The following is a 24,809-nucleotide window of genomic DNA, read 5'->3' as shown; positions in this document are numbered from 1 at the left end:
AGACCCAAATTTGGCAGAGACCACATTTTCGCTACTATCATTCCAATCCCCCTGAAATTTTAAACAGTCATGTTTCAGACATAGTAAATAAGATCAAGTCAGTTACAGAGCTCCAGCTCTTGTCCCCCTGTATTTGCATATTTTCTCTATATTCAGCTGTGTTCTTCACATTTTGTCCATGTTTTCTGTGTTCACTCCATGTTCTTCAAATGTTCACAGTCCCATTCAGTTCATATTTTCACAAGTATCTTCATTTTTTCTGTAATCTTTCTCTTAGTCTCATTATGTTCTCTACAAATTCTAGTCATATTTTCTATGTTTTCATGTTCATCACATGTTCTCTTTACAACTTTTATACTCAATATTAATGCTAACTTCCATATTTTTATGTTCTTTGTCAATATTCATGTTCCTCTACAAGTTCATGTTCCTCACAAGATCACTTCGTTTTTCACCTTCACTTACATGTTTTCTACATTCTTTGTCATATTCTCCATGTTCTTCACAAGTCCATTGTTCATTCTTTGTATTCCCTATTCTCCTTATCATGTTTTCATGTTCTCTGTAAGTTCATATTCCCAGCATGTTCACTGTATTCATCAACTTTTCTTACATGTGTTCTTTGCCATGTTCCCCATATGTTCTCTGGGTTTTTTCCCCTTACATGTTATCTAACGTTCCTTAACTAAATAAATCTTTCACCAATCAACTAAAAACATAGTCACTTTCGTCATTTCTCAACTAAACTTATTATCCAGTCAACTAAAAATAGTCAGAAATAGCCTCGTTCAACACTGTTCTTAACTAAAACAACCTTTCTCTTAGCTAAAAATTGTCAAAGGAAACTTCTTTCAGCACTTTCTTAACAGCCGCTATGTTTCATCAAGTAAGAAAAAATTGTCAAAGGAAACTTTCCAAAACTGTTCATAACTAGTTTTTATCCATCGTCAATCAACTAAAAATAATAACTTTCATCATTTCCTAACTAAACTTATTCCCCAGTCATCAGAAAATAGCCGTGTTCTTCATGTTTCATTGTCATTTCATAACTAAAATTATCCGCCAATCATCAGAAAAAGTCATGTTCATCATGTTTTGTCTTTTGCTCAACTAAAAGTAATCATCGGTCAACTAAAAATAGTTAGTTCATCATGTTTCCTTGTCATTTCTTAACTGAAATATCACTTCTCTCATTTAAAATAGTCATGTGTAGCCTCTTTCAACACCGTTCTTAACTAAAACAACCTTTCGCTTAGCTAAAAATTGTCAAAGGAAACTTCTTTCAGCACTGTTCATAACTAACTTTATCCATCGTCAAGTAAGAAAATATAGTCAAAGATATCTTTCATCGCTGTTCTTAACTGACATTATACTTTGGGGAGCACAAAAAATAGTCTCCCTCGTCATGTTTTGTCTTTTTCCTCAACTAAAAGAGTCAAATGTAACTTTTTCAACACTTTCATAACTAAAATTATATGTCGCTAAGTAAGAAAAAATAGTCAAATGTAACTTTTTCAGCACTTTCGTAAAAATTATATGTCGCTAAGTAAGAAAAAATAGTCAAATGTAACTTTTTCAGCACTTTCGTAAAAATTATATGTCGTTAAGTAAGAAAAATAGTCAAAGGTGCTCTCCGTAACACCAAAGTTACTCTTCGAGATAACAAAAAGACGCTCTCAAACACTCAAAAATTTACTCGCATCCTCAAAGTTATTCTCAGAGTCATCAAAAAGTTAATCTCAGTCATCAAAATGCTATTCTCCAAGTAGCCTTTCATTCATCAGAGAACTTTCTAAGACATCTTCGTTCATTAAAGTTAATCTCAGAGGCATAAAAGTTTTTCTCGGAGCTATCAAAAGTTAATCTCTAAAACAACAAAAGTTAATCTCTGTCATCAAAGTTGATCTGCAAGATATCTTCGAGTCATCAAAGTTACTTTTCATTACATCAAAGACGCATTCAAATACTACCCATGTTCTCAGAAGTCATTCTCAAAGTCATCAAAGTTATTCAAAGAGCTAACAAAAGTTATTCTCAGAGTCACCTTCGTTCTTCAGAGAAACTTTCCAAAACATCTTTGTTCATCAAAGTTATTCTCAGAGTTAACAAAGGTAATCTCTAACTCACTCTCAGTCATCAAAGTTAATCCAAGAGACGTCAAAGTTAATCCAAGACATCATCTTTCATCAAAGATATTCTCTCTAAGCCATCAATGTTCTTCTCTAAGACATAAAAGTTATTCTCTATGTCAACAAAAGTTATTCTCTGAGCTAACAAAATACTACTCATGTTCTCAAAGACATTCTCCAATTCATCAATGTTGTTTCAAAGACATCAAAGTTAATCTCAGAGTTATCCAAAGACATTCTCAAAGTCACCTAAAGTTATTCTCTAAGACATCAAAGTTATTCTAAGAGTTATCAAAAGTTATTCTCAGTCATGTTATGTTATTCTCTAACTCTCTTCCATTCATCAAAGACATTCTCTAAGCCCTCAAAGTTATTCTCTAAGACAACAAAGTCATTCCCAGAGTCATCAAAAGTTATTCTTCGAAACATAAAATTTGCTCTGTAAGATATCTTCGTTCATCAAACTTATTCTCCGAGATATCTAAAGTTATTCTCAGAACAATCAAAAGTTATTATAAGACAACAAAAGTTATTCTCAGAGCTACCCAAAGCTATTCTCAGAGTCACCTTCGTTCGTCAGAGAAACTTTCAAAACATCTTTGTTCAACAAACTTGTTTTCAAAGTCATCAAAAGTTAATCTAAGACATCTGCTTTCATCAAAGTTATTTTCAGAGACATCTAAAGTTATTATGTAAGACATAAAAGTTATTCTCAGAGACATCAAATGTTATTCTCGAAGTCATCAAAGATATTTTCAGAGACATCTAAAGTTAATTTCTATGTTATAAAGTTATTCTCAGAGACATCTAAAGTTAATCTTGGTCATCAAAGTTGTTCTCTAAACATCAATGTTGTTCTCCAAGACATCAAAGATGTTCTCAAAATCATAAAAGTTATTCCCAGAGCTATCAAAGTTATTCTCAAAGTCATCAAAGTTATTCAAAGAGCTAACAAAAGTTATTCTCTAAGTAACCTTTCGTTCATCAGAGAAGCTTTCTAAGACATCTTCGTTCATCAATGTTGATCTCTAAGTCACCTTTGTTCATCAAAGAAACTCTCCTTCTTCCATCAAGTTATACTTTAAGACAACATTGTTGTTCTCTAAGACATCTTCAGGCATAAAATTTCTCCCCAAACGTAACTAGTTCAGCTTTTCATATCAAACCTGCATTTCTGTTAAAACATATTTTCTTAGTTGCTTTACCCTAAAACTGTTCTCTGAACTACACTGTTCAAACCTACGTAACCTATCCTCTCCACCCAATGTTACTTAGTTAACGTAACGTTCCTAAACCTAACTTTACCTATCCTAACATAACTTACCTTACCTTACCTAACTTTACCTATCTTACCTAACTTAACCTGCATAACCTAACTATACCTATGTTACCTTACCTATCTTACCTAACCTAACCTAACTTTACCTATGTTACCTTACCTTACCTTACCTATCTTACCTAACTTAACCTGCATAACCTAACTTTACCTATGTTACCTTACCTTACCTATCTTACCTAACTTAACCTGCATAACCTAACTTTACCTATGTTACCTTACCTTACCTATCTTACCTAACCTAACCTAACTTTACCTATGTTACCTTACCTTACCTTACCGTACCTATCTTACCTAACCTAACCTAACTTTACCTATGTTACCTTACCTTACCTACCTTTCCTAACTTAACCTGCTTAACCTATCTTACCTAACTTTACCTATGTTACCTTACCTTATAACCTGTATGCGACGTCTGGCTGGCCGGGGCGTAAGGTAAATAAAGGTGACGCGAGAGATTGCGAGGTAAGGGGGAGGGAGGGAGGGGGTGTGATGTACGAGCCCATGAAAACCCTGGCCCGCACAGGTGATTTTCGAAATTTACCTGAAAAACTATGGCTTACATAGACGATATTTGTAAGTTGAAAACATGTAAAACATGTCCGTAGAGTTCTCCTGGAAACCCTAAAGAGCTACATACGTTACTTGAATTTGTCCCATAAGGCCTTAACAAACTTCTAAGTCTCGGAAATTATTTTTCTCATACGAAATTTAACAAACTCGTATGACATTATTTTTCATTATAAGAATTCCCTAATTCCAAATCTGTGACTCCCCCAAATTCACCTGAAAACCCCGACATGCTACACACGAATTTCCAGAAAAAACAAAAATTCGTCTGTGGACTGTACATCTCACAGACGAATTTCCAGAAAAAAAAAAAATTCGTCTGTGAGATGTACACCCTACTACTTCTGTGTTCCTTGACGCTCTGTGTTCTTTGACGCTCTGTTCTTTGACGCTCTGTTCTTTGACGCTCTGTTCTTTGACGCTCTGTGTTCTTTGACGCTCTGTTCTTTGACGCCCTATGTTCTTTGACGCTCTGTGTTCTTTGACGCCCTATGTTCTTTGACGCTCTGTGTTCTTTGACGCCCTATGTTCTTTGACGCCCTATGCTCTTTGACGCTCTGTGTTCTTTGACGCTCTGTGTTCTTTGACGCTCGGTGTTCTTTGACGCTCTGTGTTCTTTGACGCTCTGTGTTCCTTGACGCTCTGTGTTCTTTGACGCTCTGTTCTTTGACGCTCTGTGTTCTTTGACGCTCTGTGTTCTTTGACGCTCTGTGTTCCTTGACGCTCTGTGTTCTTTGACGCTCTGTTCTTTGACGCTCTGTGTTCTTTGACGCTCTGTTCTTTGACGCCCTATGTTCTTTGACGCTCTGTGTTCTTTGACGCCCTATGTTCTTTGACGCCCTATGTTCTTTGACGCTCTGTGTTCTTTGACGCTCTGTGTTCTTTGACGCTCTGTGTTCTTTGACGCTCTGTGTTCTTTGACGCTCTGTGTTCCTTGACGCTCTGTGTTCTTTGACGCTCTGTTCTTTGACGCTCTGTGTTCTTTGACGACCTATGTTCTTTGACGCCCTATGTTCTTTGACGCTCTGTGTTCTTTGACGCTCTGTGTTCTTTGACGTCCTATGTTCTTTGACGCTCTGTGTTCTTTGACGCTCTGTGTTCTTTGACGCTCTGTGTTCTTTGACGCCCTATGTTCTTTGACGCTCTGTGTTCTTTGACGCTTTGTGTTCTTTGACGCTCTGTGTTCTTTGACGCTCTGTGTTCTTTGATGCTCTGTGTTCCTTGACGCTCTGTGTTCTTTGACGCTCTGTTCTTTGACGCTCTGTGTTCTTTGACGCCCTATGTTCTTTGACGCCCTATGTTCTTTGACGCTGTGTTCTTTGACGCTCTGTGTTCTTTGACGCCCTATGTTCTTTGACGCTCTGTGTTCTTTGACGCTTTGTGTTCTTTGACGCTCTGTGTTCTTTGACGCTCTGTGTTCTTTGACGCTCTGTGTTCTTTGACGCCCTATGTTCTTTGACGCTCTGTGTTCTTTGACGCTCTGTGTTCTTTGACGCCCTATGTTCTTTGACGCTCTGTGTTCTTTGACGCCCTATGTTCTTTGACGCTCTGTGTTCTTTGCGACATGGTTTTTTTTTCAAATCGTTGTGTTTAAATGCTCTATTATGCGTTAAGCCCCGGCACTCTAGAGAGCACATCCGCGACTTCTAGTGCTACACTCGCGCTCTAGTGCCACACTCACGCTCTAGTGTTACACTAGCGCTCAAGTGCCAAATCAAAGCAAGCTAGTGCCACGTCTTTACTTTTAAGGATATATTTACTGCCACAAATACCACCATGGACTCGGTTGTAAGCGTATGGAGGGATGAAAGTAGTTCAGGCAGCTCTTGTATCTCCCCAAAGTCATCAAAGGTCACAAGGGTCATGAACTTTAAGTAGTAAAGCTCTAAAAAAGGTCAGTAGTGAGCAGGCAGGAGCCAGCGCTCCTAAACTTATCCAGCTTTCTTCTTCTTGTTGATAGTAGGTACAGTTTGCATGACGGGTTTGTCCTCCCGATGACTGCACCAGTACTGACGTTGGTGGACGCGTTTATGTTGAAGATGATCGGAGCTACCAAGGTGCTTGTTGCGTTGTGCTGTAGATAGAGGAACGGTGATTAAAACAAAGGTGTGTTGTAGGGAGACTTGCCGCACTGTAGGGCGGTGTGTTGTGTTTATGGCGTCAGCTGATCCTTGGTGCTGCGACGAGGCAGTTGTTTTCTGTGTTTAGCTGTTGGTGGCGCCAGGTATAAATGTGGCGCGGGTCAGATGTGACCCAATTTGTTAGTCGACTGCAGATATTTAGCCAGTGCTTTGACTATTTGGTATTTTTCTTGTAACGAGTGGTCACCGCTTCCTAATATATGCTCGATGGTGAAGGGTATTTTAAGTGCGATAAAGACTTGTTTGAAATTTACTCTGGCACTATATTGTCGGAAGCAGTGCAGGAGATAGTGTTCGACTGTTTCAGGCACCTGACAGTGGATGCAGAGTTCGTTGATGTCTGTTCTGTACTTAGAGCTGTGTGCTGCTAGTTTGGTGTGTCCCAGCCTTAATCTGGTCATCGTTACATCAATTTCTCTGCTTTTATATCGGACATGTTTCCAAGTTTCCCATTTCTTTTTAATGGACCCATAGTGCAAAGGTGAGCATGACGTTTTCCAGTTTGTTGCAAAATCCTGGGAGATGGTATCTTTGAAGGCTCCTTTACGTGCAACATGGGAAATTGGATGACGGGTGAGGTGAGGCGTGTTGTGCATCGCTTTGGCTAGTTGGTCTACAAGTTCATTACGGAGAATACCACAATGTGCTGGGACCCATTGGATAGAGGTATCATAACCGTTCAATTGATGTTTGTGAAGAAGTTGAAGGCAAGGGTAGACAATCTCCTTGCATGTTTTCGAAGAGTGCGTAATTGCTTGAATCGCGCTCTTGGAGTCACTACAGATTGTATATATCCCAACTGGTAATGTTGTGATGATTTGGAGAGCTTGATAGAAGGCATATAATTCCGCTGTGAAAATAGATAGTTGGTTTGGTAACCGCCATCCCTGCTTGAGATGGTATTCCGGTATCCATACAGCGCAAGTGACCGAGGGTACGTTGTTCATGAAGATGCGAGACCCATCTGTGTAAATCTCTGTGGTATTTGGGTAGCAATTTTTCATTGTTGAGACAAAGACTGAGGCTATGGCTGAGTTTGGTGCAGATTTTGGAATGTTGTCTTCGAGTTGTATTGCTGTATTAGGAGTTGTATAAAGCCAAGGTGGAATGGGGGGAACAGGAGGTTGGGTTTCACAGTTTTGGAGTAGGGAGAGGTCTATATTGAGGTTATTTGTAGCCCGTGTGAGGAAAGGTTGTGAGTGAATGGTTGGGGAGCGGGGGTTATATGGGTTAAGTGTTGTGTTAATTTTTGATCTGTATGGGTGTGTCTGGTGAGCAGTGGTACAGAGTGACAGATAGTTGGCACACATAATGTCTCGTCTGGTGGCTAGGCTTGTGAGGCCTGTTTCCCCGTAAAGTCCGAGGATTGGAGTTGAACGCAGTGCGCCACATATAAGTCGCATGGCATTATTTTGTATGACCTCGAGGCTCTGTAGGTTAGTGGGCGCCGCCGACGCATATGCTTGGCAACAATAGTCTAGTTGGCTGCGAATGTAGGTTGTATAGAAACGGAGCAAGATTTTATGGTGTGCTCCCCAGGTGGTGCCAGTGAGGGCTTTAAGTATGGCGAGTCGGGGTTGTGTCGTCTGTTTAAGGTGTTGAATGTGTGCTTTCCAGGTAAGTGAGGGCGAGTCTAAGCGCATGCCAAGTTATTTATGTTCTCGTACGTGTTGGATGGGAGTGTTGTGTATTGTGAGGGTGGGTAGATGAAGTAGTCTTTTTTTAGTGAAAACCTGATAGCAGGTTTTGGTAGTACTGACTTGAAGGCCACATTGTTGTGTCCAATCTATGAGGTGGTCCAGTGCTGTTTGCATTGTTGAGACTGTATTAGGTAGGGCATTGTCTGAATATTACAGTGTTAAGTCGTCGACGTACGCCGAGAGGTGAACAGGATGGGTGTTAGGCAAATCTGCTAAGAATGCGGCAAATAGGGTTCGGCTTAGTATGGAGCCTTGTGGGACACCTGTTTGTATTGGGATGCCATCGGAAAACTCGCCTTGTATACAGACTTTGGAGGTCCTGTTTGTGAGATAGGACTGTAACCATAAAAGTAATCTTCCCTGTACGCCTAAACGTGCAAGCTTCGCGAGGAGGCAAGTATGAGGAATGCTATCAAAAGCTCCTTTGAGGTCTAGGTAGACAACAAGACAATATTTACTGCTTCTGAGAGAGGTGCGGATTTCATGTTCAAGGCAGAGTATTTGATCTAGCGTGGAGCATTGCGGTCGAAATCCAGCTTGGAGTGACGGTATAATATTGTTATACTCTAGGTACCATTGGAGACGAGTATGTACTAGCCTCCGGCTTTGTAATGTTATTCAGTTTCATGAAATTTATGAAGTGGGTGAAAAGAGATGGTGTACAAGACAGTGAACACAAGACTGAACACGTCTGGTGGAGAACTTCTCTGCAAATATTATAAACCCGAAAAAAATTGGTAGACTGCGGGAATTGTGTTCTCTTTATCTCCCGGTTAAATGATATTTATCTGGCAGTATTACTCATGAAAGATGTATTGCCAAAATTGACAAAACTTTTTCCGAAAACTTTAAACTTTAATTATACAGTATTCATTCATATTAATATTATATATATATTATATATATATATATATATATATATATATATATATATATATATATATATATATATATATATATATATATATATATTATTATAGTACTGTGTGTTGGTGGTGTTGTCGTCGTTGATCCTTCTCTACGGACAACCCAACCCACAACTCGGTAGAGTGCTTATACTTCACTAGGAGATCACCCTTGGCGCTTCTGGCTCTGGGAGAGGGGCTCAACGTCACCCATTTAGGGGATGCGGCTCCAACACCTAGCCTCGTTGTCACGTGCACACACCCACTCGAGCCGCTGTGACTCCCCACTCTCTCCTTAGGTGATATGATCTCCTCAATCCCCCTTTGACTTATTAGTATTACCTTCTACCCTGTCCACAGCAGTGGTTCTTGGTTCTTTCTCTCTCTCCTTCTTTGCTACCTCCTGGGAAGCCTCGCTAGGACAAGGGCAAACACCAGCAAATTGGGATACATTTACTGGACAAAGCACATACACGATACATACACACATATAATAATAATGAATCCTATACTCTATAATATTACAATCAGGTTGCTCTCCAACACAACCAGAACTCTACCATCAGCTTATCAAGTGGTATCCTATCTCCTGGTTCACCACCTGATACTATCAACCTCCTCAAGTTGGTCAAGTCTACATACACTGTTGCACCATCAGCAAGAGAATATATATATGTATCTATAATTGTGTACAAAGAAAATCAGCATTTGCATGCAATAACATATATCAGTATAAATGTTCATTGATACACAACAATGATCAATCGATCACTCTATCAGTCCTACAACGTATACATCTGTAGGTAATCCAGCCTACGACTGTAACTCTAAACTTCAGTGTAAAACACTCCTTGACATAAGAATGCAAACAGTCACTCACCTCTCACTGCGTCTTGCACGCTAATGACAACCAAACACTATCAACTCCCTATAAGTAATCCACCAGAACTTCCCTTCCACCTCTGGAAGTTCACTACCCTGATATCTTCAGGTTCTTCCGGGCTTCACTACCAGGATCCTCTGCAGCTCCTCCAGGCTGCTACCATGAAGTTTCCTTGAGCAACTACGGTGCTTCACCCTTCTGCTAGGTTCCTCCACAGCTCTCTTGGCTGCTACACCACCTCTACAGAAGCACGTGACACTCCTCTTCACTGCTTCTCCTCACAGCTCGAGGTCCTCTGCTTCACTACCTTGGAGTCTCATCAATTACCTCATCTAGGCTGGCTTCGAAGTTCTCAGTAACTTCTTCCCCAAAGACAAACCTGCAACCCATCGACACTCCAATAAAATGTTTCCCCTTTAACACATAAACAAAAATAACCACACAATATGCTTGCCTCAAACCTCTATCTGTCCTCTACATACAGTGAGAGTAGACTCTCCCGTTTTGGGCGGGTCCATACTCCACCTCGCCTGGCGGCGGTCCTCACTCGCTGGGAGGGTCTTCCTCCGTCAGGAGCCAGGCTCCTTCAGTCGTCTGTCAGAGCTCAGAGGGGACGGACGTCGCTCCGTGCTCCTCCCTCTTCACTCTCCTATTTCAGGCTTTCTGCCTTATTAAAACATGTCTAACTTATAAATAAACATTGCTACTGTCGCTGGGCACACGACCAACTACAAGCAATCACTATGAACTGGCGTATATCGTGCTTACCACAGATTAACTGGTCGAGGGCGCTTCTCCCTCTGACGGCGTCTGGTCACCGCGCTTCCACGGCCCACAATAATGCCTCTGGGCGATTTAATAAACACTTCGTCGACCAGGACTTGAGACCACAACGTTCTCAGCTCAATTCCACAGCTGGCACGTCTGCACACTTCTCTTCTCTTAGAGATATATCACTAGGGGTTCCCTTCTGACGGGAGCTCAAACGGAGCGCGGCTTTTCCCTGCGACGTCTGGCACTCAAGTGAGGTCAAGGTCCTCCGGAAGCGAGCCTCACGCCTCCAGCAAAATGTCCACATCTCCTAGCCAGTAATTTATCTGTTTTCTTCTTCATTGCCCATAATCTCAAATTGTTATACATATCCAAGCAACTATTTTACATATGCGTTATCACCTCAATATTTGCTAGACCTTTTAATCAGGTCAGGCTTGATGAATAACTCTCAAGGAGGGAGACTCGTTTCTCATGTAGGCTGAGATCATAACAATATATATATATATATATATATATATATATATGTCGTACCTAATAGCCAGAACTCACTTCTCAGCCTACTATGCAAGGCCCGATTTGCCTAATAAGCTAAGTTTTCATGAATTAATTGTTTTTCGACTATCTAACCTACCTAACCTAACTTTTTCGGCTACCTAACCCAACCTAACCTATAAAGATAGGTTAGGTTAGGTTAGGTAGGGTTGGTTAGGTTCGGTCATATATATACGTTAATTTTAACTTCAATAAAAAAAAATTGACCTCATACTTAATGAAATGGGTAGCTTTATCATTTCATAAGAAAAAAATTAGAGAAAATATATTAATTCAGGAAAACTTGGCTTATTAGGCAAATCGGGCCTTGAATAGTAGGCCGAGAAGTGCGTTCTGGCTACTAGGTACGACATGTATATATATATATATATATATATATATATATATATATGTATATATATATATATATATATATATATATATATATATATATATATATATATATATATATATATATATATATATATATATATTTTGGTAGCAGTCTTTCCTGTAGACATATATTATTAAATATGACCAAAAAAGTAAGATTAATAATTCTAACACGAATTTTCTAGATTTTTCTTGTTTCTTTTCACTGTCGATGGTAAATGAAAAATCAATTCTCCAAAATTAATTTTTATTTCTAGTCTGACGCGACACTTGAACGCGTTTCGTAATAACTTATTACATTTTCAAAGACTTTTAGTTTACACACACACAACTATTACCTGCAAACACTAAACAGAGTTCTTACTTATGCTATGATTTAAACAGCTTTCATTTTTTCATTTTAAACCCGCATTTTGGGTGAGGTGATATGTTACAACAGTTTTGGATGAGGTGAACAAAACTTTCAACACAGGATAGAACACGAAACAATGGGTATTGAAGGTAAGAATGGAAGTAATTGCAGAGGGCCTATTGGCCCATATTTCTTGATGCTTCTATATTGGAGCGGAGTCTTGAAGTGGGTAGAATATAGTTGTGCATTAATTAGTTGTTGATTGCTGGTGTTGACTGATGTTCTTATGATGTCTAAGGAGACATCATAAGAAGGAAAGTGAAACGCCATGCAACCTCTGAAAAGAGAACTAACACAACACCTATACCCCCTATTAGACTATTTTACAGGAACTTCTTTTCCACAGCTCATACAATGGAGGAAAGGGTCCTGAAAGATATTGTTAATAGAAACGTTATCCCTACAGACAAAAATCAGAAGATACAACTGACGATTTACTATAAAACCAAAAAAACGGCCAGCCTACTGATGAGAAACTCTCCAGACACAAAGCAGAACGCTTTAAAAGAGACCAACGTCGTCTATGCCTTCAAATGTCCTCTTAGGGACTGTAAGCCTAAAAAACCCTCAGTATATAGGTGTTACGGCCCTCTCGGGTCGCAACTGGGTTCGTACTCTGATGTCGTTAGAGGAAGGGTATCCGGCCCCAAGCCAGTAGTGGCTTTCAAGGGATGAGATCCGTGACGCAAGTAACTTAAAGGGGAAGGGAAATAAAGTTAAGAACTTAAGATTATAATTGTTTCCATCACCAATAAATAATATAATAAAAGAGTACACAGGGGGAGGGGTATTAACACTGTACACAATCGTCTTCTCCTGAAGACTCTGGATCCAAGCTCTCGGTGCTTTCGTGGCCACACAACGAATCCTTTGAGAAGCTGAGTCTACCCCGGCCACAGGCCAGCCAAAACACAGTTCCACTGGGGGCACCGCCGTGGAGGCCGTCAACCACAAGTCCAGCAGGTCTGCTGGCAGGTTCCGGATCAGCAACGCTGGTCAGGCCACTCCACGAGTGATACTAGGGTTGCGCCCTAGTCAGGAGCCTCGTGTGATACCACAAATCACTCTCCTGTCCTCAATACCCCAGTGGTTAATCGTCTCCAGCAGTCGGTCCCGGGTGCGACAATCCTTCACTGCCACTTCACAGGCAGGATAACACCACAGTGTTCCTCCGGGAGACGACTCACAGCTGCTGCAGCAAAGCACAAGGTATGGAGACGGCTGCCTTGGGTAGACTGACTCAACTTCCATCACAGCAGTCCCAGGTCGACTCTGTAAGCAGACACGTCATCAATGACAGGGACACACTCAAGCACCTCACTTACAGGCTCAGACACAAACGCCCACCTATCCACTCCATAGATGGCGCTGTCGTCTGAGCACCACCTCACCAGAGGTCAGCAACGGCTGTGTTATGTGCTGAACAGGACTGGAAACTGGCCCTTGTGACCAGTACACGTCGTCCTCACCAGGTGTCGTCGTCCGTTTGGAGGGGGTTTCGGGAGCTGACCCACAGATGGCGCGGTCGTCACTGCTCCGTGCTCGGACGCTGGATTCGGGTCCGTAACACCTCCCCACCAAAAAGAATTTGGTTTGGGTTTCTATAAAAGAGAAGACAAACCAAATTAGTACGGGGACACAACTCCAAATGGACTCATTTATACCGAAAACTGGAACGGCGAGGCTGTCTCGTCCACAGAACTGTCCTACTGGGCAATTCTGGCACAACGGGAACTTGCAGATAGAAGGCAATGACCTGCCTGACGTAATCTTCCACGTCTCCACTGCGATGTCAAGCAGGGGCATCGTCTCACCTCTCTCGAGTAAGGATCGGTGTAGACACGATCTGGGGCGACTCGACACTTCCCTGTGTCGGGGGCACCGATGATTGCTGGTCCCAGACGGTATTTCTAGTACCGGTCCGGTAGTCCTTCAGGGAGACGGGCACCTGGAATACAGGGGTCTGATAATTTAGAGTGACAGTGACAGCGGGTAAAACAGTACTTACGGCATATTCCTCTACTAGGTCCACACCTAGTCCCAACAGGGCTGTTCGTACATTGAAGATGGCATTCACTCTGCCACCGTCAGGTCGACCAACGTTCCGCATAACGCTGCATTGAGGCTCAGCAATCACGCGGGGGGTGTCAACCTGCCGGAAACAGTCACTCATATTATCATTTCTCGTACCTCCTGTGTCTACTATCACCTTCCAGGTTCCTTCTTCGACTGCAACACTCACAGTGCACGTCTCTAATCCCTGGGGTCTTTTCATGGTGTTCACGGGAGCCATCATCTGCCGGGTCGTCCACTGGTCCTTACTGAGGACACACATAAGAATAAAACAAAATACCGCTAAGAGACATGCGGCCAACTGAGGGATAAGCTTCCTGAGCCTATAATGTCCATAACCGGCTATATCCATTAGCCTGGTTTGGATCGAAGAGGGCTCTAGAACCTTCGTACATACCTCACATACCTCCGACGTCTGGGGAATCTCTGGCCGGTTCAATGAACGCCGTACCTTGCCATACCGCAAGTACTCATCCGCCTTCGCTCCAGACTCGTTGGTATCCGTGGGTGCCTGCACACAAGGCCTCTCTTCTTGCCCAGTTACCTCTGCTATCGTAACCGCATGTTCCTCGTCGGGAGAAGAATCAGGAGACACTGTTAGAATACTCTCGATCTGCGGGTGAGAGGACAAATTAAACATGTTTAAATCCGGGTCTGTTTTTACCTGGACATTACCATTGCCTGTTGTTACCTCAGACCTTGCTGTTCTGGCTGACTCGTCCGCGACCTTGGGAAGATTGATGCTCCAATCTGTCACCAAGTCGTTGGCTAGTACCACGTCAATCCCAGCCACAGGGAGGGTATCGACTACTGCCAACTCACATGTGCCGCTGAAGTAAGGCGAGTCGAGATGTACCGGCACTAAGGGGGCGATATACTGCGTCCTAGGAAACCCAACCAGGACAACCTGTTGTCTCCTGTTCACACTTACTCCCTCGGGTAACGAGCTTCTCACGATCAGGGACTGGGCTGCTCCACTTTCTCTGAGCACTACGACAGATCTACCAGTATGATCACTCGTTACATACCCGCTCGAAGTGTGAAGGGCGAACAAACTTGATCCTTCTTGCGTCGTCGTCGACTGGCTTCCTGCTGGTGGTGTTACACAGCTCATTAACATCACCTCCCTACGTGGGCCGCTACCTCTTCTGCCTCGGCACATAGCTGCTACATGCCCTTTCTGCCCACAAGTCCAGCACACCACATTCCTCCTCGGACTCCGGTGTTTAGGACTGTTAGGACTCGTCCTTCGAGGGCTACTTGGGGGCGTCTTCTTAGCGCTTCATGGGACGGGTCTTTCTTCTTCGTCATGAGGTCTGTCAAAACGGCGTTGGTAATGCTTTGGGACGTACTTAGCGGACGGCCTATGAGTCAGGATGTATTCCTCAGCCATTGTGGCTGCTGCACTCAAGGTCTCTACCTGCTGTTCCTCTAAGTACGTCTTCAAGTCTCCAGACAAACAATCCTTGAAGTCCTCTAGCAGTATGAGCTGCTCGAGGTCTTCTTTGGTCTCCACCTTCCGAGAGGTACACCATTCTTGGAAAAGTCGCTCCTTGATGGTGGCGAATTCGGTGAAAGTGTGCTCTGAGGTCTTCTTCAGGTTTCTAAACTTCTGCCTGTACGCCTCAGGTACCAATTGGTACGCCATGAGCACGACTTTCTTCACCTGGTCATAATCGCCAGAGTCGTCAAGGGATAACGTGGAGTAGGCGACTTGGGCCTTCCCAGTCAAGACTGACTGTATCATGATGGCCCAATTCTCCCTTGGCCACTCCAAAGAGGCAGCGACTTTCTCGAAGGCTGCGAAGAACTTTGAAACTTCCTTCTCGTTGAATTTGGGGACCATTTTGATGTTCCTTACCGGATCGAAACTGCTGGCTTCCGTCGTTGGCCTCCGACCACCTAACCGTAATACTTCTAGCTCATGTTGTCTCTCTCTTTCCTCTCTGTCTCGTCGTTCTTGCCTGTCTCGTTCTTCTCTTTCTCTTTCTCGTTCTTCTCTCTCTCGTCTCTCTGCTCTTTCTCGCTCTTCTCTTCTTTCTTCTCGTTCTAATTCTAAACGCCTCATCTCTAATTCTTTATCTTGTCTCTCTCTTTCCATTTCTAATTCCTTCCATTCTATCTCACGATTTATCTCTAAGGCGCGCATTTTGACTGTAAGCAAGCTAATATTCATCTCACCTGCATCACTGTCAATGTCACTGCCTTTATCTTCCTTTTCAGTGGAAGCAACTTCTTCACTTTCCTTGGTACCTAGTGCCTCACTTTCTTGTTTTTCTTCGGCCTTCAAATGCCGGTGAACCTTGGATAAGATCTCTACACGGGAATCACTGGCACGGATCTTTATCTCTAGGTAGGCACTAACTAGCACTAGTTCCGGTTTGCTCAGATACTTTAATCTGCCAAGACAGTCCTTTCTGTTCAGAAAAGCCTGAACGTCGTCCAGATCATCGATGGTAGCTTTTTCTGCCATTGTCACAGATGGAACACTTAACTAGCACTTAACACACCGCTTTCACGTTAGCACTTAACGCACCAAGCACTGTTCTACGCCAATATTGCACTTTATCGCACCTGGCGCCTCACTTGCCAATATTGCACGTAATTACTTCGGGCACCGCACTACACAATATTGCACTTAATTGCTTAATCACAGCGAGCACCGCACTGCACAATATCGCACTTAGTCACTCTGAGCACCGCATAGGACGTATAACGTCCCAATCGTCACACACAGGGGGAATTATATACAGGGATTACGCCACTTCACCACCCCTGTCAAACATACTTAACAAGGGGACGGATCCCGCTGGGGATGCCAATTATGTTACGGCCCTCTCGGGTCGCAACTGGGTTCATACTCTGATGTCGTTAGAGGAAGGGTATCCGGCCCCAAGCCAGTAGTGGCTTTCAAGGGATGAGATCCGTGACGCAAGTAACTTAAAGGGGAAGGGAAATAAAGTTAAGAACTTAAGATTATAATTGTTTCCATCACCAATAAATAATATAATAAAAGAGTACACAGGGGGAGGGGTATTAACACTGTACACAATCGTCTTCTCCTGAAGACTCTGGATCCAAGCTCTCGGTGCTTTCGTGGCCTCACAACGAATCCTTTGAGAAGCTGAGTCTACCCCGGCCACAGGCCAGCCAAAACACAGTTCCACTGGGGGCACCGCCGTGGAGGCCGTCAACCACAAGTCCAGCAGGTCTGCTGGCAGGTTCCGGATCAGCAACGCTGGTCAGGCCACTCCACGAGCGATACTAGGGTAGCGCCCTAGTCAGGAGCCTCGTGTGATACCACAAATCACTCTCCTGTCCTCAATACCCCAGTGGTTAATCGTCTCCAGCAGTCGGTCCCGGGTGCGACAATCCTTCACTGCCACTTCACAGGCAGGATAATACCACAGTGTTCCTCCGGGAGACGACTCACAGCTGCTGCAGCAAAGCACAAGGTATGGAGATGGCTGCCTTGGGTAGACTGACTCAACTTCCATCACAGCAGTCCCAGGTCGACTCTGTAAGCAGACACGTCATCAATGACAGGGACACACTCAAGCACCTCACTTACAGGCTCAGACACAAACGCCCACCTATCCACTCCATAGATGGCGCTGTCGTCTGAGCACCACCTCACCAGAGGTCAGCAACGGCTGTGTTATGTGCTGAACAGGACTGGAAACTGGCCCTTGTGACCAGTACACGTCGTCCTCACCAGGTGTCGTCGTCCATTTGGAGGGGGTTTCGGGAGCTGACCCACAGATGGCGCGGTCGTCACTGCTCCGTGCTCGGACGCTGGATTCGGGTCCGTAACAATAGGCAAGACAACAACATCTCTTTCCAGGCGATTAACGATGCATAAGCAACAGGGCTCCATTAAGGAACATATAATCTCTTCCCACAACCAAACCATCACCAGAGAAATCTTAGCAAAGAACACAGAAATCTTCGATAGATACAGCGATAGCAGGCGGCTTGACGTCTGCAAGGCACTACACATCAAGAAGTCAACACCAGCAATCAACAGCCTATTAATGCACAACTATATTCTACCCACTTCAAGACTCGACACCAATATAGAAGCATGATGAAATATGGGCCAATAGGCCCTCTGCAATTACTTTCATTCTTACCTCCAATACTCATTGTTTCGTGTTCTATCCTGTGTTGAAAGTTTTGTTCACCTCATCCAAAACTGTTGTAACATATCACCTCACCCAAAATGCGGGTATAACATGAAAAATGAAAGCTGTTTAAATCATAGCATAAGTAAGAACTCTGTTTAGTGTTTGCAGGTAATAGTTGTGTGTGTGTGTAAACTAAAAGTCTTTGAAAATGTAATAAGTTATTACGAAACGCGTTCAAGTGTCGCGTCAGACTAGAAATAAAAATTAATTTTGGAGAATTGATTTTTCAATTACCATCAACAGTGTAAAGAAACATAAGAAATATCGAGAAAATTCGTGTTAGAATTATTAATCTTACTTTTTCGGTCATATATATATATATATATATATATATATATATATATATATATATATATATATATATATATATATATATATATATATATATATATATATATATAATGTATATATATATATGTATATATATATATATATGTATATATATATGTATATATATATATGTATATATATATATGTATATATATATGTATATATATATGTATATATATATGTATATATATATGTATATATTTATATATATATATATATATATATATATATATATATATATATATATATATATATGTATATATTTATATATATATATATATATATATATATATATATATATATATATATATATATATATATATATATATATATATTGTGACGGAGTTCCCCCCCTTTATAATTCTCCCACGCCTGCAGTAAGAGTCATGTCTACTTTTCTCAAGCATTCTCTACATTGCAGGCTACAATTTGATATATGGGAGAGAGTGAAGTGTTCTCGGAGAGCCGAGAAATTTGCGAAATAGTAATATTTTGACCTGTGGTATAGGCCCTTTAGGGAGCCAAGATGGCGCTTGCTTCCCTGATCTCCCGCCAAAACCGTGTGACGTCAGTGGCACCGGATTGGTTACCGACAGCAATGTGGCACCGGGAGCCAATGAAAACTTCCTGTGGCAAAAGTGACGTCACGAAGGAAGGGGGTCCGGGCCGCGCGCCACTCTGGCGCCATCAGTCAGACACGACACGTCATAGAGGTCGGACGTGCGACGAGTGGTCCTGTCGGTCGGACAGTTATTCCAGCTCCCGTTTACGCGTCACCGGAAGTCCGCCAGTACTCTGAGAAGTCTTCCCTAGTTCATGTGTTGAACCAGAAGAGGGAATTGACGGTTATTTGAGCAACAAGTGCTCCAGTCAGGTACTGTGCCAGTAGCAGTGAAGCCGTGCAGTGACGTATGTTGACGTCTGTGGCAATTCACCAGTTCGTGACAGCGTAGTGGCAGACAGAGCCACTGGGTAGCTGAGGAAGAGAGGACTATTTGGGGAAACCGAACGACTGTAGCTGAGACGTAGGCGACAGCCGTTGCTGGGAGAAGACGACGGCCAGGAGACCGACTCCAACCTTCAAGAAGTCAAGAAGGAGGACGGACCTGCAGTGAGGAGGCACGGAGACGACGCGCTAAACGGTGGGACGACGAGAGGCTCTGGTAGGACACGACGACGTGTAGTGTGGGGGCGTTCCCGACACGAGGACCAGGAGCTACATCTCGACTCTCATCGGAGGATAGGGTGAAGTAGGTGTTTCTAGTTCCCTCCCCATTCCCCTTTAGTTAGCTATGTTATTTGGCTATATTTTCTAGCCTGAGGATTTTATATGTCGTGAGCAAGTCTCACCCATGTCATGGTAAAGCACCAGTGTGCTAGACAGTACTATCAAGAGTACTTGTAATATTCATGTTGATTATTGGTGTGTACAGGCACCAGGAACCAGTGATAAATTTACTGTGTTGTGTATATCTTTCTATAGATTTTGATATGAACATATAGTGGTAAAATATATATAATATTATGCCAGTATTTGGAGGTTAGGCTATGTGCCCAGAAACTATTTATTTTCCATGTATTGATGATTGATTTATATACCATATATATGTCTATGTTCATTCAGTGAATAATCGTTTGTGAGTACAGTGAATCATTGCGTTATCGCCAACGAGAGAAAGTACTGAAAACTCCAGTGTTAATAGTTCATAATATATTGTTGAGTGAAGAACAATGTGAAGCCATTACAGTGAATCATTATAGCATTGATTGTAGAAAAGACTGTTTGAGCCTGAGTACAGTGTAACTGAGTAATCCGGTTTATTTAGCCAATATCGAGTGTGCGAGTTTCTAGTAATATTGGAGAATTTAACGAAACAGCGAATCTAGAAAACAAGCAAAGTTCGCGCGGAGAGGCCATTGCGATCAGCTGTTCTTGACACTTGATGAGGAAGGGAGATGTTGCCACCTTATGATCACATAATATCCGTGGGAATTATCGGCCGCGTCAGGATCAGTTGATTAATTGATTATTGTTTGGCTTTGTGACATCTTTCATACATTTTAAGTAAAATACAAAACTCTCTTTGTGTTTTTATCATCCCCTCCATTGATCTTGTGGCTATACTATACCTGTAAGCATAGAGTGATAACAATAAGTACCTGCCTGATTCCTGATCTTTGAGTATGACCTTGCCAAGGCTACCACTGAATACACCAGTCCACTGATGGTGTTACTGGCCACCTTAAACACCAGTTGGCGATCTTGTGAATAACCGTAGAGCCCTATTGTTGGGGAGGGCACACGACAGTCGATGTGATCGAGTCGTGTTCTCACTCTTTCTTAATAAGAGGCCGTTAAGATTGACTGGGAGACTCTCCTGGCGTGCAGTGGCGCCGTGAGGATCGAGGGAAGACCCGCAGGGCTACGGTGAGTTACCTTGAGCATAACTATTGCTCACCCCAGAGTAAGGGTAGAGAATAATAGAGAGGTGAAACCCCAACAATATACACCGAAATATCTGTATATCTGAAGTTGGAGGCTTAGAGATGGGGAAGAGGGAGAAAGAGAAAGGGAAAAAATGGGAGAAAGGAGAGGAACAGGAGATGGAAGTGGAGAGGGGGGTGGGAAAGGTGGGGAAGGAGGGGGGGAGATGGAAGATTTGTAGGCAGAGACAGTCTGTCCCGGGCACTGCCGGGTAACCCTCCAAGGATTTTAAATAGCAATCTCACTTATGGATTAGCATACTTTTCCCCCATGTTTCAATGTATACATGTTATATTCAATAAATGAATTAATTCAATACATGAGGAGCGGTGAGGGAGAATAACTTTACAGTTGGCATATTAGTGCCTGGGAGCCTTAGTGTGATGGATCATCATTGCTTTACTAAACGCGATAGTTCACTGAACTAATTATATTTTAATTTGTATAGATCATTAATTATTTCAGTTCATAGCTTGTCTCATAAGAGGCCCTTGCATAATTGCCCAAATTATGCACTTTGTTTACATTCGCGTCCTGTATTTTATGTATTTTATACATTATCAGATCTGCTGTTTATTTGATTAAATATAATTTGTTACATAAAATTCAATGAAAATATATAATCTTTGGAGTAGGGCAATGGAATCGCTCCAGCGTACAAGGTCACCCTCAGACGCACTCGTTACCTGGGGTGACTTCATTGTGTAGTTATTGTACATATTGGGATGTGTGTTTTGGGTCAATATCACACCAGCACTGTTGAAGAATCACTTAAAATTAGTCTGCTTATTCTTTAGTAAAGTCTTGTACTACACCAACATTCGGACTTCTAACCCCTTCTCGTATTTGTTTCAAGAACTGTTATATTTTTCTGAAGAAGGTAATTGATTTTAGTAAATTTTTCAAATGGTTTTACAAATCCAGCTAGAAATGAATATTTATAAGCCAGAATACAGATAGTATCTTATTTTAAATGTGATGTGTGTGTGTGTGTGTGTGTGTGTGTGTGTGTGTGTGTGTGTGTGTGTGTGTGTGTGTGTGTGTGTGTGTGTGTGTGTGTGTGATAGAGAGAGAGAGAGAGAGAGAGAGAGAGAGAGAGAGAGAGAGAGAGAGAGAGAGAGAGAGAGAGAGAGAGAGAGAGAGAGGTATGAAGAAGGATATAGAGAATGGGAGGGAGTAGAGAAGGTAGAGGGCATTGGCTGACTTAAGAATACTTTACAAAACTTTAGATAAACTGTCAAGAGACCGTGAATGCGTTCTGGAGCGTCTCGGCTGATAGTCAATAATTAAAGAATGACATTTATTTCTCTCAGCGTGGCTCCCGAGGACAAACACGAGTGTTTGAGTCAGGTATTGAGTGAAGTTCTTTAACTTTTCTCAGGACTAATAATAATATGAAAGTGAAGTTATAAAATAAGAAACACAAAGAAACTTAACCTTGAAAGAACTAGACGAAGCAAACCAAGAATAAGAATATTTATGAGGATAGAGAAAGGTGGTAAAAACGAGGCAGGAGAGAGGAGACTATATAAGGTATATCGGTGGAGTGTGCGGGCCGGATGAGAAGACTATATAAGGTATATCGGTGGAGTGTGCGGGCCGAATGAGAAGACTATATAAGGTATATCAGGGAGTGTGCTGGCCGGATGAGAAAACTATATAAGGTATATCGGTGGAGTGTGCGGGCCGGATGAGAAGACTATATAAGGTATATCAGTGGAGTGTGCGGGCCGGATGAGAAGACTATATAAGGTATATCGGTGGAGTGTGCGGGCCGGATGAGAAGACTATATAAGGTATATCGGTGGAGTGTGCGGGCCGGATGAGAAGACTATATAAGGTATATCGGTGGAGTGTGCGGGCCGGATGAGAAGACTATATAAGGTATATCGGTGGAGTGTGCGGGCCGGATGAGAAGACTATATAAGGTATATCGGTGGAGTGTGCGGGCCAGATGAGAGGAAGAGCAGCAGCACATCTGGCGGAGGTGGACAAGGCAGCCGGATTGAAATGGTCATTACTAGCACATGTCTCACAGACCTGCGTGTCCTCCTACACTCATATCCTGCCATCTGGACGGCTTCTCCTCCTCCTCTTCCTCCTCCTGCTCCTCCTCATCGTCCTCCTACTCATCGTCATATGCAACTGTTACTGCTTTTGCAACTGCTACTGTTGCTTGTGCTGCTGCTATTCAACTTTTACTGATGTAGGGAATTGTCTCTGTTGCGATTATAGACTCGTTACTCCTCCTGTAACTGCTACTGCTGTTTGTATCTGCTCTTCTTGGTGATTTAGCTGCTGCTGCTGCTAATGTACTTTTAACTGCTCCTCCTGCTGATTTACATATAACTTGCTGCTGTTGCTCCTGCTATGATCACTCATGGTCCTGCAGTTGCTGATTTTTCATCTGCATTTCTCTGCCCGTCTTCAGGTGAATTACTTCAGTTATTAATGATTTGTTATCTATTTGCTAGAATATTTCTGCTCGTTTTGTTGCTAATGCCTTTTGATCTGTGTTGACGGCGGTACAACTACCGCTCCTGCCCGGGGCCAAGATGACTCTTGTGTCTTAGACATTCACACTGGCAGCTTGTCTCGGTGATGCAACACTTCAGTCATTCATCTGGGGGATCTAGAGCACACAGACGGTTTCCTAATACTTGAGTAACGGTATAAAACACACACACACACACACACACACACACACACACACACACACACACACACACACACACACACACCAGAACCAACCTGGGGATGTAGAGTATCCTCTCGGCGATGACGAAGCCGACGGTAAAGAGGAGGTTGGTGGCCGGGAGGAATGGCAGCACCAGCAGCGCCAGCCCCAGCAGCAACGCCTGCCCCTCCTGGCCCTGCACGAGGAGAGAAAGACACCGCTCAAGCACTGGCGAGGACAGGCACGGACAGGAGCAGGCAAGGTCGTGCGCGGCGAGCAAGGGGACAGAGGAACGAGATGAGGGTAACTTAGGCCACTGTCACTCTTGTGTTGGGGAACAATAACACGGGAGGAAGAGAGAGAGACTGTGTGTGTGTGTGTACTCACCTAGTTGTGTTTGCGGGGGTTGAGCTCTGGCTCTTTGGTCCCGCCTCAAAAGGCGGGACCAAATGATGTGTGTGTGTGTGTGTGTGTGTGCATGTACTCACCTAATAGATAATCTAGTATAGTATAGAATAGTATCACCTAATACTCACCTCACCTGTGTGTGTGTGTGTGTGTGTGTGTGTGTGTGTGTGTGTGTGTGTGTGTGTGTGTGTGTGTGTGTGTGTGTGTGTGTGTGAGTTTATAGGAGCGGTGTTTACATGAGGGTGCAAGCAATAACGTTGATTAATAAATTCTTTTAAATTATTTGTAGGTAATTTTAAGGGTCAATAAACCTGACAAAGGCTAACACACCTTTCGCTTCGTTCACCGGGACAGTTCAATACAGGAACTGTATTGAACTGGTTCATTAAAAAATAAGTATTTAGAATAAAACACACTGAAAAGACGCCACAGAATTTTGCAGAAATTGGATCAAAACAAATCCAGGAGTAATACATACTGCAGTAAAATCCGTTGTTTTAGGAGCTTGGGGAAGTTTTCAGTTTGAGGAACCTTCATAATTAAACGAGAGAGTCGCCATTCCCCTGCCGGGGGGATGGGAGTTAGGGAAATAAACAAGGGTGGCTGTAGGAGAGACTGGAGGTGCAGGAGAGGGGGGGAGGGGGAGGGGGAGGTCAGGAGAGCACTTGTCTCCAAAATTCATTTTTATTTCTAGTCTGACGCGACACGGGTGCGTTTCGTAAAACTTATTACATTTTCAAAGACTTTAGTTCACAAATACACAACTGATTAGAACTTACGTATCTCCGATTTTATATCTACATTTGAGTGAGGTGGGAGGGGTGATGTGGCATTAACACAAGACAGAACAAGAGGGGATATTAATAGGGTATTAA

General features: G+C 42.8%; 1 protein-coding gene across 1 annotated transcript in view; it reads right to left on the bottom strand.

Moving 5' to 3' along the window:
- LOC123749362 (protein O-mannosyl-transferase TMTC1-like) overlaps positions 1-24,809 on the bottom strand; it is a 589,924-nt gene that overhangs the window by 118,133 nt on the left and 446,982 nt on the right. Inside the window, 1 exon segment of the mRNA XM_069335441.1 lies at positions 23,601-23,722. Coding sequence (XP_069191542.1) covers positions 23,601-23,722 — 122 coding nt within the window.

The sequence above is a fragment of the Procambarus clarkii genome, chromosome 4, assembly GCF_040958095.1.
Source record: "Procambarus clarkii isolate CNS0578487 chromosome 4, FALCON_Pclarkii_2.0, whole genome shotgun sequence".
In the NCBI taxonomy this organism is placed as follows: Eukaryota; Metazoa; Arthropoda; class Malacostraca; order Decapoda; family Cambaridae; genus Procambarus; species Procambarus clarkii.
Note: the sequence above shows the minus strand (reverse complement) of the source record. Positions and strands in the feature narration are given on the sequence as shown.